Here is a 16,897-nt window from a genome sequence, read left to right on the forward strand (position 1 = left end):
TGGCAGAATAGATACATATCTTAAAAACAAACAAACAAATCTGTAGAAGTAGCTATTTATTCCATGTATAATACAGACACTGACCTCCTAATATGTGGTGCAAGTAACACAAAATTGAGTTGAATTGAGGTATAGAAGTCAGGTATAACACAAAATCCTTGCTGTGATGCTAAATCATAAAATCATAGACTCTTCTAGTTTGGAAAAGACCTCCAAGATCGAGTCCATCCCTTAACCCAGCACTGCCAAGTCCACCACTAAAACACGTCCCTCAGTGCCACATCTACGTGTCTTTTAAACCCCTCTAGGGATGGTGACTCCACCACTGCCACAGGCAACCTGTTCCAATGCTTGACAACCCTTTCAGTGAAGAAATATTTCCTAATATCCAACCTAAACCTCCCTTGGCACAACTTGAGGCTGTTTCCTCTTATCTTGTCATTTGTTACTTGGGAGCAGAGACCCAACACCCCCCTCACTAAACCTCCTTCCAGGCAGCTGTAGAGAGAGATGAGGGCTCCCCTGAGACAATCTGTTCTCCAGTTTGCAAATCATATTTTAAAATAGAAAAAGCTTGTATGTAATAGAACTTTTCAGAAATCAACTTGATTATTAGGACCTTTCTTCTGTTTCCACTGAGCTTAGGAATTCTGTGTTTCTTGTGCTGCAGGTAGATTTTCTAGGTCCCTGTGCAGTAAGGTGTGTATATCATATTTGCAGAAATATGTACGTGCCTTAACAGTGACAAAATTCTCTCCATCGCTCCAAGTTTCTACTCTGGGCTTTTGATGAGGGACTGAAACCTGTTGAATGGCGATCTGAAGACTATAAAAAAAAGAGATTTTGGAATGTCCAGTTACAGGCAGGTGTTTGCCTTTTGAGCAAGATGTAATTGGACAAATCCACAGTTTGTAAGGCATGTATTTGAATGCCTTTGGATTGCAGACAGAAATCAGTTTAGTTTTTATTTTGTGGGGTTCTTTTTAATTACTATTTTTGCTGAAAACACTCGTTTTTTAAAAAAGAATTGTGTACTTTTCCAAATGGAGAGTTGTGGATGGGAGCAGAAACAGAATCACAGAATGGGTGAGGTTGGAAGGGACTACAGTGTATCATCTGGTCCAACCTACCTGGTTTATAACAGATCCTTCATAAATAGTCTGATCACTGTGAACCCTGAAGACAAGCCAACATGAGCCAAGTACCACAGATGGTAATATTCTGCACTTTTTCCTAGAAGCTTACCTTGGTGGAATGTCCTCTTCCTGTTTAAAAAATATAATAAAATATCCATTGCAATGGGTTTATGGAGCTTCATATAAAGAAGAATAAGAAAAAAAACAATTTCTCTTGATCCTGAATATGTTGCTTCTCAATTTTGTAAGACACATGCTTCAGTGGAGTCAGGGGAATCCATATAGAGGAATAGTTTCTGGTTTGGATTTGTTCTCATTAAGTTTAATGTCTTGTGCTGGGCAGTAAGATGAATTTTTAGTCCTTTCTACAGAATCTATTAATACAATTGCAAATAAAATATATTTGAGTAATTGTTCTGTTTCGCTACTGAATACAAACTTATGCAGAATTTGAAGGGACTTCCTATGTGGGATATTAGTGTTTTGCTTTAGTGATGTGACTGCAACATCACATCACTCCAGTTTGGAAAGGACTAAAAGCCATCTCACGAATGGTGAAGACAATATTCTGCTTTAAAAGGCTTCCTGAGTCCCTTCCAGGGCTGCACTCTCAGTGCTGATGTTGTCACCACCTGTCTCCCTGCTGGCATTTTTGCCAGCATCCCAACTTTGGTTGGAAGCAACAGGAGAAAATCTGCCTTCTAACCAAAAGGGGAGCTCTGTCTAAATCAGAATGTGGCTACAGTTACACAGGTATGAATTTCTTTGGCTGGTACAGGCTTATTCCACTCGGAGAATGTGGTTTTTTCTGTGCCAGCTCCTATCAGCAGGGTGCACTTCTGCTGACAGTGTTTTTTAGGGTGGCATGTTATCCATACCTTCAGCTATAGGTGAGCTGCATCCAGCCCTGTGAGAGGACCTTCTACTTGCCAGGCTGAGCATCTCCCTGACTTCCTTTGGGTTTATTCTGTGGGTTGTCTCCTTTCTTTTTCTGTTAGCCTATTCCTTAGTGAAGCCAAATTAGTTTTCACATATATATGAAATTTAGTTATTCATAGATCACAGATATTCACTGGTAGTTGCCAGCATGACAAAGTTTTTAGAGTGCTGTCCTTGGGGTTGTGTCTGTACAGTATCTTCTCCATGGAATATGCAGATTCTCCACTCATGCCTGTAGGCTCCAAATTTATGCCAGGCACAGGACCTCTTTTTAACTGTTTTCATATTTCTTTTTTCTGAAGCAGTAGTCTTAAAAGAAATTATCATCTAAGTTTGTTAATGACTAATCTACCGTGTATCTAGTTTGAAAAAAAATCTTCACAAGGAAAATGGCTATTTTTTCTTTCCTGTGGAGGTATACAATAAGTGGTATTGGGTACATTCTGTGTGCCTGAATTGAAGAAATCTGTGTACTTGAATTGAACAAGTTTGAAATAGTTATTTTTGCTATGACAATGTGTACTGGAAAGCATGAGATGAAGTCACTAAATGGAAGGCATTACAAATTGTGGCAGTGTAACAGTGGTAGGTAGAGTTGAGAATGATTTGTAGAATAATATTGTATATTAAATAATAGACTTCTACTGTTTTTTTAATACCATAAGTATTATTTTAGTATTATTTTAGAGTGTGTTCCTTGAAAAAATACCATGATTAGAGGTACTTAATTTTCATCATGAAGATATTGATTGTCACTATTGTGCAACTCACTGCATATTTGTAGGTATTTTAAGAGATTTTCTAAAATGACATCAAAAAGGGTTTGGTTGTATGTCCTTTTTTGGGTATTATGGCATTTCTGATGTCTTCACTTACATGGTACCACTAAGGATGTAGAGGTAGATGTTGGAAAAAAAGATCAGAAAGAGTTTTTTTCAAGGATTAGTTTTTGTTACAGTTTTTATGTTTGGTGGTTGGTTGTTTTGGTTTTTTTGTTTTAATGAGGGGAGCTGTGTTTTGAACTGATTAAAGTTTGTTCACAACCCTAAAATTACATTAAATATTAAATTGCAAATCCAGCTTTATGCACTTGTGATTGCAGTCAAATTCATAAAGCATTAAGCAGCTAAACACAGTCAGTGGTAATTTAGTGAGATCTCCTGACCCTTGCTGACATTGGGTTTCCTTTTGTTATAATTTACTTGCAGCTGTGTTGTTCAATTTTGAGGACTCAAGAATATGATGGAGAATTAGAACTTCCTGTTTCTGTCACAGTACATAATAATTGCAGGGGTTCTGATGTAAATGAACTGAATAGAACTTTCTCCTCAGTGTTGTGTGGTAGTAGGCATTAATTAAAAGCCAAAATATAATTAATGCATCTCTTTGATGTATTTCATTTGTTCATAGTATTGTGGAAGTGTGTGTTTTTAATTAAGTTTATCTGACCAAGGATTCAAATTGTTCTGATCTACAATAAAACTTGGATTAAATTTCCAATTTAATTCTTAACAATATGGTTCATGAATCATATACAATTAATTTTGTTTTGCAAGACTGAATATTTCATATTCAGATTTAATGTTCATTTAGCTTTTTAATCTTTTGAATATACTTAATCATTAGAAAAGTGTATCTTCTTAAAAGGAAAATAATTTTGTACCTTCCTAAGAAGAGTAGGTAATTTTAGTTGTTGATAAAGTATTTTCAGCATGTTTAAGATCTGGAATTTTGACCCTTAGTCATCATATTGCCTCCTTTATAGATTGATGTAAAGATTGTTTCTATGATACATAGATTTTCTTTGTGTTACTATACAGATTTGGAGTTGCCATTTTATAAGAACAGTTACTTACTATGCCTTATTAATTTTAGAAATATAGGGGGAAACTGTAATTAAAATTCAATTGTTTTAAATTCATCTTGCTAAAACTGACGGTTATTGGATATTAAACCCATGGCTAGTATAGTTAAGGTAAATTTCCTATTGCCACAGACCTGCTGATGTAGTTGCTCATTGGTGTGTCAGCTGATGAATCAAACCTCTGTGTCCATTTTGCTTGTTTTCCCCCCATTTCTGACTTGGTGTCCCTGTTCTGTCATGAATTTGTGTCCCGAGCGCGAACAGGGACTCTCGTCCATCTCTAGCTTTGCAGCTGCAGAAGGTTTCTGCTCCACACCATTCCCCTGTCAGAGGCTGATGATCCTTTTGATCTGCTGGGTTGTTTGTGTGATGACCATCCCTCTGAAGCCAAACAAAAAACTGGGGTAGAAAAAAAATCCTACAATCTAAACTGTTTAATCCAGCACACTCACTGTAGCCCAAGTGCAGGTGAGCAGCTGCTGGCACTGGCAGTTCAGCTGGAGTGGATTTTAGAAGCACCTTGGCAGAGGGGAGGCAATGATGGGCATTTAAAAACACCCAGGTGGTCTGGGCACTTAGCAGTTTGTAGGTTCTGTGTCTGATTTACCACCTTGTGTGGGCAGAGTTGTCAAGTTTTTATTTTTTTAAGTGCTGCATTGTCCATATTCCCTTTCCTGTGCAGGCAGAGCTGAACTCTTAGAAAGCAGATTTATGCTGAAAACCACCCGTGTCCACACTGTGGGTTGTACCAAATGTTGGCGTTTTTAACATGTGACTTTTATGCATAATTAGGCTTTTAGGTCACTAATGAACTTTCTTGTGGCTCTGTTGTGCCAATTTGAATACTGAGCTCACTGAGCAGCACAGGTTACAGCCCACCCAGCTCTGCAAGCACGAGATGTCTGATGAGCTTCTTCTCATCTCCTCAAGGGGATGGGAGGTGTTGGCTCATGCTCATCTTCATCAGCAGATTGAGCTGACCTGGCTGGGCCTTACATGGATTAGGGAAGGCTTGTCCATGCTCCTTTTGGCCTGAAATCAGGTGAGGGGTAGCCCTATTTTCAGTCAGTGCAGCTGTTAGCAAGACACCTCCTTACAGTCTGAGATTTTGATGACTCTTCCCACACGTTCCTGATGGAGAGATTTCATTTCAGAAAAGAAAAATCCCACATTTTGCAAAGCTATCTCATTTTCCTTAACACTTATTATTGTATAGGCCAGCATTCTAAGGTGTAAATGTGTTTGGTCTTGCCCGTGTGAGCAGCTATGTCTGTGTGGATAGCTGGGACCATTAGTATGCACGTGGTTATTCCATGTTATCCATGTGATTTTGCTGCTGAATGGCATTCTCAAGAAGGTAAACCTGTACTTTTCATTTGTTTTACTTGTCATCTGGATATTCGGTATTTTTTACTCTCACAAATTTAGAATTAGGAGAATATATTATCCTTTATCTATTCTAGTGTGTACTTTTGGAATGAAGTTATTTATGATGTCTGTCTCCTGCACTCTTTATTCTGTGTTAAGAATCTGTTATTTTCCACAGATTTTAAAGTGTATGAGGTACTTCAGCATTTTTTTTTCTTGTCTATCTTAGCATTTTCTTATCGTTTTGCCTTATTTCTTGTGACAGTTATGCAGTATCTCACCATGTACAACTATGTAAGTAGGGATAATAATCAATTAGTTAAAAAGAGTTTGTGAGTACCCCGTATGGATGTATAATATTACATGTATATAGTAATGTTAAAATGTGATACCACAGCATAAGATGAAAACACTGGGGTGAAAAAAAATTTAGCTGTGGGGTTTTATAGCAGTTTATTTATGGCAAACATGCAGGCACCTTGTTTCTTTTGTCCAGTGGTTTATTCATATTCCTTTTGTTTCACTTTTGTTGCTGTGATTGTGGGTAGTTTAGTCTCAAAGGTCAACTAAGGCCATAACTTGTTTCAGAATGTGATTTGGAATATAAGAGGTTACCACCTCAAACTACTGTCTTCTTCATTGATACAATAAAACCTAGGGAAGTAATTTGTTGATGTTATGATTGCTTGCTTTCAATTTATATTATGCTTTTTTATAAAACTCACTTTGTTGTACTTAACCATCAGTTGTGGGTTAGTATTTGTTTTAGGGTATATTTCAATAAGAACCTAAAAATTTCCTGCCTTCCTCTCACTCAGTGAACTAATTGACTACTTAAGTTAATATAGAAATGCCTATGCCTGCATGTGCTTTGCTTTTCAGATTTTTTTTTTTGTTGCTTGCTTTTTTTCTTTTTTCTTTTTTTCTTATTTTTTTTTATGTTGCAAAGTTTTATACATCTATTTTCTCACCTACCGTATCCTAGGGGGCTTGGAGTACCAATAATACAGTCAGCCCACCTTCCTGGTCCCCAGACATTTCAGAAGGTCGGGACATTTTTAAATCCAGACAGCTTCCTGGCAGTGCCATTTGGAGCATCAAAGTGGTAAATAACTTGAATTTATTTTCATGTATCCATTGCTATCTTTCTGCTGTAGAGACTAGTGATGAAATTCTGTATCTCACAACTGAATTAATCTTCCATTCTGTTACTGTTTAAGGCCTCTAAAATTTATTGAAACTCTGGAGCTTTCAGGTTAAAAAAATATGTGCTTTCCAGAGTGTACAGTATGATGGCATTGCCCTGATTTCCACTGGCAAAGAATACTTTGTATTACCCAATTTTTGTCTGTGTTGAGTACATCACTTTTTGTGGTTGGCTTTATGTAACTGTCAAAATAAATTACCTGAGAAGGAAAATGTCCTTAAGACTGGCAGTAAGGTAAGCCAGGCATGGAAAGGAGCAGAGATCTGAGGGATGGCTTGAATTTGTTGCTGTGGAGGAATCTTGCAGAGTACATTCAAAGTGACATCATTTTTAGCTGATGGGGAAATAAATAAGAACTTTCCTACCTGATTAGATGGACCAAAGCTTGTATCCACAGTGACACTTACCATTAAAAACACCTGAAGAAACTAAGTAGAACTATTGGTTTTGAATAAAGGCCAAAAAAGCCCAGTGATGACATTGACAAATAGCTGTAGCTTCCGAGTGATTTACGTTCATCTCACTTTAACTCTCATGCTAATTTTATTTTAATTTGACATCAGCTTAGCTTTTGCTGCTTCAAGCATTAATTTTCAGCTTAATATTCAGCATTAACATTGATACAGATACATGTTTATTCCTGTTACTAGTTGTGTGAAAATAACAATACTGATACCTCATCTGAAACAGAAAATAAGAGACATGTCAGAAGAATTTCCATCTTAAAAAAATGATGCTTGTATGTCCTGTGTGTGCATATGTATTAACTCCATAGATATCTAAGGACAACATTTTTTGTTTCACCTCAGTACATATAAATAGCCTTCAGTAGCATCTTTCCTTTCACCCCTCAGATAGCATTGTGATATATTACCTTGTTGTGTGAGAGAAACTGGATTTCTCTTTCCATTAACAGATGGATGTTAATAAAATTTTAACATTGGGATCCTAGAATTCTCCCTTTGATTATGATCATAAACTTCTATATCTTCTTTAAAGCAGAAGTTGGCATATTTGAAAAACACTGTAAGGAATATCGAGCCCATAGTGCTGCTTTCCATCCAGGGAACTTGTGTCTCCATCAGTAAAGACTGTTCAGTGTTGGGGACACTGTCCCCTGGGAGCTTTGTGGTTCCATCAACACTGTTTTATGGATTGCCTTGCTATTAAAAGTATTTTACAGCAGATGTTTGGATATGGGCACCATATCTAGATACTCTGTATGGAGTTGGGCTGTACTAGGAACTGAGGTTATTCACAAATAAATAATCTCATTGCTTATTTCATAGTAGGAAAGGTGCTTATTTGAGTACATGACATAATTATTATCAGTTACACAGATTAGAGGCTCTGAAACACATTGTAAAGATGTCTGCTAATACCAGCCAGAATTTGGGGATGTTGGGAATATGTTCTTTTTCTCTCTGGAATTGATAAGGGAGGATTAGGAATCCTCTTGGTGCTTAGTTCCTTTTGAAATTAAAAAAAACCAAACAAACCAGAAAACAACAACATTTCAAACCAAGTCACAGTATGCATAACAGGTAATTATTATTAAAAGCATACTTGCTTTTCCAAAGTTAATTGTAGTTGAAGATACTGTGAATACTCCAAAGCACAACACTGCAACTGTGCAGCTGCATCTTAAATAAGGAAGGGAGAAAAAAAAGCTGTCTAAAAATATTGTGTAAGCACATTATGGGGAATGTTGATCTGAGTGTAATTGATAGAATTAATATAAAAAGCTCTCTCTGTATCTGCGGAATTAAGAGAGTTTTGTGGAGCCAGCTCTTGCTTTGGGAGCAGGATTGCATCTTAATAAATTCCAGGTTTTGCTTGATTATTCATAGCATAAGAAAAGCATCTATGGTTACAAGTAATCAAGTGTCCAGACCCTTTTCAGAAGTCCCATGACTGTCTGAACTGACTGCTTAAAAAGAAAAGAAAAATGAATCATAGAATAAAAAATTTATTTTGGAAACTTTGCAACTATGGGGGAAAAAAACATCCATATTTCTAGTTATTCCTGAGCATAAAATAAACATTGCTGGTTTTGGCTGCTTTCTCACTGGTGATAAAGGTCATCATATTATGCCGTGTAAGTAGTTATAAAGGTATTTCCTACTGATTTATGCAGTGATTTAATGACTATGGCCTCGTGGGCTCACATTCACTTGAAGTTGTAGGATGTTTTTTTACTTATGTTTTTCCCTAGATGCATTGAACAAGTTTGAATCCCATATAACAAAAGAACTTCAGGTTGCATTTACATTGTTATCTTATATCGAATAGGGCCGTGGATCAGGATTCCCAGGGAAGCGGAGACCACGTGGTGCTGGTCTTTCAGGAAGAGGTGGCAGAGGTAGATCAAAACTGAAGAATGGAGTTGGGACTGTGGTCATTCCAGGGGTAAGAACATTTTTTTTAAAGTCACATTGCAGTCTGTTAATGTAACATAATTTTATTCAGCTATAATTCTTGTATTAAAATACTCTATAAAACCAACTAAAAAGCACTAAAAAGCAGGGGGTGTTTGATAAAGCCTGGCTGTTACTGCTGGTGACGAAGAACTGGAACACCACAGCTTGATGGACCTGAGGCAATTTTACGCTGCTCTTGCCACTTGAAGACACAACTATTGGGAGTCTTAAGCATTCCTTCCATTTTCTTGCATGGAAAACATGCTGGGTAAAGGGCAGCACTGGCTGGAATGACACAGAATGGGAGAGCAAGGCTTGTGTGTGAGAATGTCACAGCAGCCATAGGAGATCAGAGCAGAGGTTCTTCTACCCAGGGGACCAAAACTGAGTGCTGGGGGGAGAGTACAGAACAGAAGGAGACATTTCAACAGTTTGTGGTTTGGGGACTTGCTGAACAGGAGGTGGTATCTTTGTCTTGGGCAGCCTGTGTTGGAGCTTTCTTTCGTGGATCTGCCCACTCATTTTTAAAAACTTTTGGAAACCATGTTAACGTTTTTCAGTTCTACAGCTTATTAGTCTGTTGTTTTAAGTTGCTGCCTGCTGGATTAGTTGCCTGCCCCTTAGTCTGCTGCTCTTAAAGAAGAGGCAGTGGAGAGCTGCTTTCTATTCACTTCATCCATGCCACTCATTTTCTATAGATCTCCATCAGTTCTCCTCCTTTTCAGTCCACTCTTGTCTTGCCAGACTGGAGAATACCAGTATTTGGAGTTGTCCCTTATATGGAAGCTACTCTATATTTCTGATCATCCTTATCAGTTGTTTTGTCATGTTCTTTTCTTTACTTTGTGGACTTTCATCTGCCACTTTATAGCCCAGCACTCGGCTTTATGAAGTTCTTGTGCAGTTCTTCACAGTTGTCTTTTGGGTTTTATTACTCTGAATGTTCTAATCCTGTTGGCAAGCTTTGTCACCTTGTTTCTCACTTGATTTTTCAGATTGCACACGAGTGTGTTGAACAGCACCGCCTGTTAGCAGACATGCCCTGTCAGATTTCCACTAGTGCTGTTCTCCCACATAGAAAACTGATAATTTATTCTACTCTTTATCTTGTGTCTTGTGTCAGTACAGGGACCGTTCCTCGCTTTAACTTTTTTTTGAGTAGTTTTGGTGAAGCACTTGGCCAAAAGAATTTGGTAACAAAGTAAGTTGCACCAGTCAGATTTCCCTGTCCCCAGGGTTAGGGCATGTTAGGTAACTTGCTATAAATACAAAATGGACATCACTCTCCACAATTTACCTCAGAAATTTGATCCTTTGAGTCATCAAATAGATGTCAGCTTGAGAGTTCCAGAGCAGAGATGTGGCTGTCTTGTAGGGTAGGTGAAGTTAGCAATACCAAGAGACCAGCTTTTGCCAGTTAAATGTTTGAAATGGGAATATTTTCTGTCCTTCAAATTCTGCTCTTTTGTAAGTGCAAGCAATTCCAAGAACTTGGTGGAACCTGTGGAAAAACGAGCAAGGGAAATCCTCTCCTTGAAAGTGTCAAGGTGTTTCACGTGTTTTTTGGTTAACTAGCTAGTTACAGCTGCAGTGCTCTCAACTGGTAATTAAAACATATATATATATGTTTTAATATAATATATTCCCTTTTTGGCTGTTTCTCAGTAAAAGCTGAATTCCAGTAACAGTGTATCAGAAGGATTCCTGTAGCTGTTGTAATGATATTTACATTTGTCCCTAGAGTGATGTTTGGGCTTGTAAAATATTTAAATTATTATTTAAACAAAACTATCTGTATAAAACTTATACTATATTTAAAATAATCCCCATTTATAAAATTGGAACAACTGGTAAAACAAGGTTATATTTCTCTATCGTGCATTCGATCTTTTATATAGAACCCTGTGCCCTTATCTTACTGGATCAGAGAATAAATAGTTGGGCCTGTTAGTTTAAATTCATGGATAGCAAATTCTGCATAGCAGTATTTGCATGAAGGTCAGAACACAATTGAAGTCTTTTTTTTCCTTGTTTCTCTTCCTGAGAAGCTGTATGTGCCTGTATATGCTGAATTAATAAAGGGCAGGTCAGAGTACCAATCTCTTGATCAAAAAGAAAATGACTGTCTACAGTCAGAGCTTATGGATTGAGATCAAAACAGCTGTTTCAAGTTCAGTGCAAGTTTTTATGGTCAAGATAGATAAGCCTCATAAAGAAACTGCTTACAGCAAGTAACTTTAGAACTCTGGCTTATTCCTCTAACATACTTGGAACATTAGCTAAACCACATTTTAGGCAATATGGGAAAAATTACATTTCTGCAATTGCTCTTTGAATTAATACTCAAAAGTATGTCACTGCAATTAACTTTTTGATAAGAAGTGTTTATATGCAGGGAACAGACCAGACTGGGCACAGTATGACAACTTCTGCTTAGTGATTTTTTTCTTAGACTATCTCTTTTCTTCCATTTTCATTTTGAAGTGCAATGGGATAATGTGTAAAGGGGAACAGAAGAGAGAGAGAGAGAATGTGTATGTAAAACTGATAATACTGATAATGCTTGTACTGATGTAAAAATGTGAATTAATATAGCAATTTCTGATGCAGGTAGCTTTTTATGAAGTTCATACTATATGAATAAATATTTGCAAAGCTTGTATTCTCTAGCATATTTAGAGAAAGTTTCACCTTGTCTCATGTCTTAGAAAATGTGATGTGCTTGCTCTTCATGTTTTGTGTTTTTTAATAGGTCACAACTATGGATATTTCATCTAATAAAGATGAGGAAGAAAACTCGATGCATAATACAGTTGTCCTCTTCTCTAACAGTGACAAGTTCACTCTCCATCAGGTTAGGATAATAGTTATTGTATTTTAATTTTGTTTCCCAGCTTTTAATTAGGAAAAAAATGAATGAATGTCCTTGTTAGGAGTTAAATTATAGAGCAAGGTAGCTGGATTTTACAGGTATATGTTTTCAGAATGTAGTGTCTGGCACGTGTTGAAAGTCTGCTCTTCTCTGTCATTCCAGGATATGTGTGTAGTTTGTGGGAGTTTTGGCCAAGGTGCTGAGGGCAGGTTGCTTGCCTGTTCTCAGTGTGGTCAGTGTTACCATCCGTACTGTGTCAGTATTAAGGTGAGTGCTTTTGTTACATAAAAGAAATCATTTGATTACACTGTTTACATATTGTACTTTAATAGCACTATGCTGCCTTTGGTTTTGTGGTAATTAGGGGAGTCATTAACTTGTTAGATATTCATCAGCTAATGTGACCATTATTTGTATGCGACTTGTGAAAGACTTTAATTAAATGTCATTTTATAGTATGCATTGCCTCAAGAGAAATTAACCTTTTTGTAATTTCACAACCATAAATAGTGCTGATTATCCTGCAGTTGGTTAAAATAACAGTTTGAGATATAAGCTTGAAACCTAAACACAAGCAGAATTAAAAACAAAGAAAAAATTATACTGCATCTTCATTTACTGGGGGCATAAGGTTTAGTTGATTCAATTTGCCTGTTGGCTGTCAGAATTGACAGCAGTTGGAGTGGTTAATTAATACATTTTACATTCATTAGTCTAGGAGAGAATGTGTGAAAATTAAATTTGAATGGTATGAAATGACCTAGCAAGCACAAAATAAGCTACTTACTGCAGTGTATACACTATACACTCTTCATTGGTTATAAGTACATCTATGTAAAAGTGGGATTTTTTTTTGAACATGTCACAAAACTTTATTTTACATGTACTTTACAAAATGCCATATGCGTGTTTCGTGCAATTATAATTTGACTTTATGTTTATACACTGCTCTTCCATTACATATTAACTCCAATAAGTTAGTTGTTTGCTTCAGATGACTAAAACAAACCCCAGCACTGGTTATTGTGGTCACATCATGACGTGAGACAATCAGATCTGTGACTGCTTGAAGAACCAGAATGTGCATAAATCTCTGGGACCTGATGAGGTGCATCCCAGAATCCCGAGGGAATTGGCTGATGTAGTTGCCAAGCCACTCTCCATGGTATTTGAAAAGTCATGGCAGCCAGGTGAAGTGACTGAAAAAGGGGAACATTTCATCCATTTCTAAAAAGGGTAGAAAGGAGGTAAAAAGGAGGATCTGTTTGATCTGTTCCTGTTTATTGAAGCTTCAGAAAGTCTAAGTGACAAACAGCCCCTTGTGACGTGGGTGCTGTGTCCAGATGAGCATCCTGGGCTCCAGACCTTCATTTATACATGGATCACACTTCACAGAGCAGTTTTCAAATCATTTGCACCTTGCCATTTGCAGATTACTAAAGTGGTGCTCAGCAAAGGTTGGAGGTGCCTGGAGTGCACAGTGTGTGAAGCCTGTGGGAAAGCCACAGATCCAGGGAGGCTCCTCCTCTGTGATGACTGCGACATCAGCTACCACACATACTGCCTGGATCCACCCCTGCAGACTGTTCCAAAGGGAGGCTGGAAATGCAAATGGTGTGTTTGGGTCTGGGGTCAGAAGTACTGACTGCTGGCCTCTTCTGTTTCTCTTTGTCACTTTGTATTTGTAATGTCAATTGAACTGTAGTAATGTTTTAATTGTATCTAAGTCAGGTGTATTAAAGCAAACAAAATACTTTTGAATTGCTTCATTCAATTATCAGTTTATTAGGGAAACTGTTATCTCCTCTTGGTACTGCTTCTTCATGCAAAAAAACCCCGCATAAGTAGAGGTGGACAAAATTTTTCTTTTGAAACTCTTACCCCCCAAAAATTTCCAATTTACATTCATTGGAATGTTCATTCCAGTGTTCAGTTGGAAAAACGAACGGCTGCTTCACCAAATTGTTCTCAAAATAAAACCCTCTGAAAACCATTTGGTTTACTTGGGTGAAACACAAACAGACTAGACCTCTCACATGGTTAAGCCTCCAGATCCTCCAGATCCTTTTAGATCTGGAGGCTTAGTGGCAACTGGAAGCAGAAACTCCTTTGACCCGTTGAGCTGTTACAAAAACCCATCTGCCTGTTTTTGCAGTTTGAAGGAACTTTGTTAAAAAAGTATTATAAATGTTGTTAAACATTTGTTGTTAGACTAAGTTAAAACTTAATTACTCACCTTGTTCTAAGGAGAAGACCCACAAAATAACCTTCCTGTGAACTGAAAGTAACAGATCATTTTGTCTGTTCTGCAGGTGTGTTTGGTGCAGACACTGTGGAGCAACTTCTCCAGGTTTAAGATGTGAATGGCAAAATAATTACACACAGTGTGCTCCCTGTGCAAGTTTGTCCACCTGCCCAATCTGCTATCGCACGTACAGGGATGAGGAGCTCATAATTCAGTGTAGACAATGTGATCGGTAAGGATTTCTAATATTTTACAGATTTTTCCTGTTTAAGGCTTATTTTAATTTTTTTCCCGTAATGTAAAAGCATAAAGATGAAGGGAATGGTCTTGTGGTAATGAACAATGGATTATTGAGTCTCAGAAGTCTCTTAGTAGTTCATTCCTAGTTGTACCACAGACTTAACTATCTGACTCTGGGCAAATTAATTAATCATTCTGTGTCTCTTCCCCCATCCCATAAAAATAAAACTAATTTACCTCACAAGACTATTGTTGGGAGGCTAAACCTGGATTACATTGTATGAAATGATGGCAATATAGGGAGAAAATTATAATACTAAAACATATTTGGTCTGGGACATTGTTTTGTAGAGTTCCTTCCCATGAAGGGAAATAGGTGGTCTGCTACTCCATATACACACCACAGTAGGGGGATGCTGTATGTGGAAAACCTGATTCTGTGGTTTCTCCCTTAAAGAATGCAAACTAAACAACTACTTCACGTTTACTCGGACCGTAGGCTGATGTTTGGGTCTCCTAAAACACCACATATTTCCTTTAAATTGTATTTTTTCCCCCACTTAATTTCTAGATGGATGCATGCAATCTGTCAGAACTTAAACACAGAGGAGGAAGTGGAAAACATAGCTGATATGGGTTTTGACTGTACCATTTGTAGGCCATACATACCACCAACAAACGGTAAGGAGACGATCGAAACCAATGGCAGGATTGCACACTGCGATAAATAGGTTTGGGAATGTGTTACGGTTCTTGTCTCTGATGGAGAGTTGGCTCGTGGTAGAAGTAAGATTTTTTTTTTCATGTTCATTTTAAGGGCCCTGATGGAAGTGTCCTCAGCTCTTTCACACCCTCTAGTGATTTGGCTGCAAGGCCAGAGGAAACCTAGTGGGGAATTCTGGGTTGAGTTATTGAAGATACGGATAAAGGACTAAGAGGATTTGGTATCGAAAGGGCAATAGGCATCTGACTCTGTCAAGTGCAACGAAGAAAGCCCAGTTCTCTAAAGTTACAACTGCAGAAGAATCTGAAAATTAATTCTAAGCAGAAAAAGGTTTTATATTTTGATGCTTTGAGGTTGTTTGAGGCAGCAGTACCTGTACCAACAGTCTGTGTAAGCATTTCTCCCCTCCTCCCTCGTGTTTATGCCTGTATGCCTTTTCCTCAGCTCTCCCAGTATTCAAGACCAGTGCTTCCCTCCCTAGCTGCAATCTTTGAAAGAACTGGCCATACTTTTTTGTTCAGGAGTTGTCACTTACTTGTTAGCTAAAATGTATGGTTCCTTCTGATGAACTTTGCACTTCTCTGGACATGGATACCAACTGCCTTGTCAGTCTGTATTACAGTTCTACAGCAGTGGTACTTCAGGAGCTGAGGTTACTGCAGCTTAAGCACATTTACAGCATCTGATTCCATGGGATGGTGCTGGTTAATGTTCTGTGAGTGGCCTGTCAGCAGTTACACTGGCCTATGACATGATTTATGGTCTTGCTGCAAGAGTGATATCCCAGGTCTGTTTTCTCTGTGTGTCAGCTCACAGGAGTTTCTGCTTCACTCTGCTGCTTTAACATTGACAACTATTCCCATTTTTAGCATAAGCTTATTAGTGTTCCTATTAACCCTTTGTTGGGGTGTCATGAGAGAACAGTAGGAGGAAGGTACAGGAACTAAGCAAATGTTTCAGGAAATATTCATATCCACCAAGAAGATGTAATATCCACCAAGTAAGATTGGCTTTCCTGATCAAGACTGAAGATTTTGTGAGGCATGTGCTCAAGAGGTCTGCCAAGAAAAGTTCAATAGAGCATCTAATGTCCATTTACACTGGCATGTCCTCATCCCAGCAGTAATTATAACTTACTGACCTGACCTTGGAGGTTTATATACTCCCTGATCAACTACACAAGGTGCTGGAACACTTCCAAGTAACCCATTTTTATCACTAATAGAAGAATGAGTAATGCTTCTGTTTTTCTACAAGTCACTTCATTGCTGAGATCTACTTTCAAAAATTCAAAAAGAAGGATGTTTTGTAAGTGGAAAACCCAAGAAACTTGCAGATACAACACAGTCTTCTGTTTATTTGGATAATAAGCTTTGAGTACTTGAAGAAAAAAAGATCCAAGTAAGAAATACTCCTTCTTCCTTTCTCTTTGGAGCTGACAGAGCTGCCTTTTCAAGATAATTAAAGCCCATGGTATGTGAGACAGAACAACTTCACAAGATGATATCAGAGATGTTTCATTTCCAGGCATGAGCTGTCCCCTGAGTTAGTCCTTCCTGCACATCTCCATGAACTCGTGTTGCTTAGGTTTGTGTTCCAAGAAATAGGAACCAGACTTGCAAGACCTGTCAGGGAGTTACCAAGCTTTCTTTGCAGTTTTTGTCACCTTTTTTTTTTTTTTTAAGACAAGTTTGTCTGCTTATTCTTTCCTGTTTTGACTCAGTATATATAAAACTTCTCTAACATGAGTACATTTGCACAGTTGCATGTCTGAATATGTCCTTTGATGCATGTTCGTAGAAATACCTGCATGTACTTTGATATGAAATGTTTTGGTCTTCCATTAATTATTCTAAAACTCCTTTGAAAATCTGCTGTAACT

General features: G+C 37.8%; 1 protein-coding gene across 11 annotated transcripts in view; it reads left to right on the forward strand.

Moving 5' to 3' along the window:
• KMT2C (lysine methyltransferase 2C) overlaps positions 1-16,897 on the forward strand; it is a 192,889-nt gene that overhangs the window by 117,590 nt on the left and 58,402 nt on the right. For 10 of the 11 annotated variants that reach the window (XM_064638459.1, XM_064638481.1, XM_064638474.1 and 7 more), the window contains 7 exons: positions 6,293-6,412; positions 8,807-8,923; positions 11,687-11,788; positions 11,969-12,073; positions 13,239-13,420; positions 14,119-14,283; positions 14,863-14,972. In XM_064638459.1, the coding sequence (XP_064494529.1) occupies positions 6,293-6,412; positions 8,807-8,923; positions 11,687-11,788; positions 11,969-12,073; positions 13,239-13,420; positions 14,119-14,283; positions 14,863-14,972 (901 nt within the window). The remainder of the gene's footprint in view (positions 1-6,292; positions 6,413-8,806; positions 8,924-11,686; positions 11,789-11,968; positions 12,074-13,238; positions 13,421-14,118; positions 14,284-14,862; positions 14,973-16,897) is intronic. The other variant, XM_064638511.1, reaches the window with a different exon arrangement.

The sequence above is a fragment of the Pseudopipra pipra genome, chromosome 1 (genome assembly GCF_036250125.1).
Source record: "Pseudopipra pipra isolate bDixPip1 chromosome 1, bDixPip1.hap1, whole genome shotgun sequence".
NCBI lineage: Eukaryota > Metazoa > Chordata > Aves > Passeriformes > Pipridae > Pseudopipra > Pseudopipra pipra.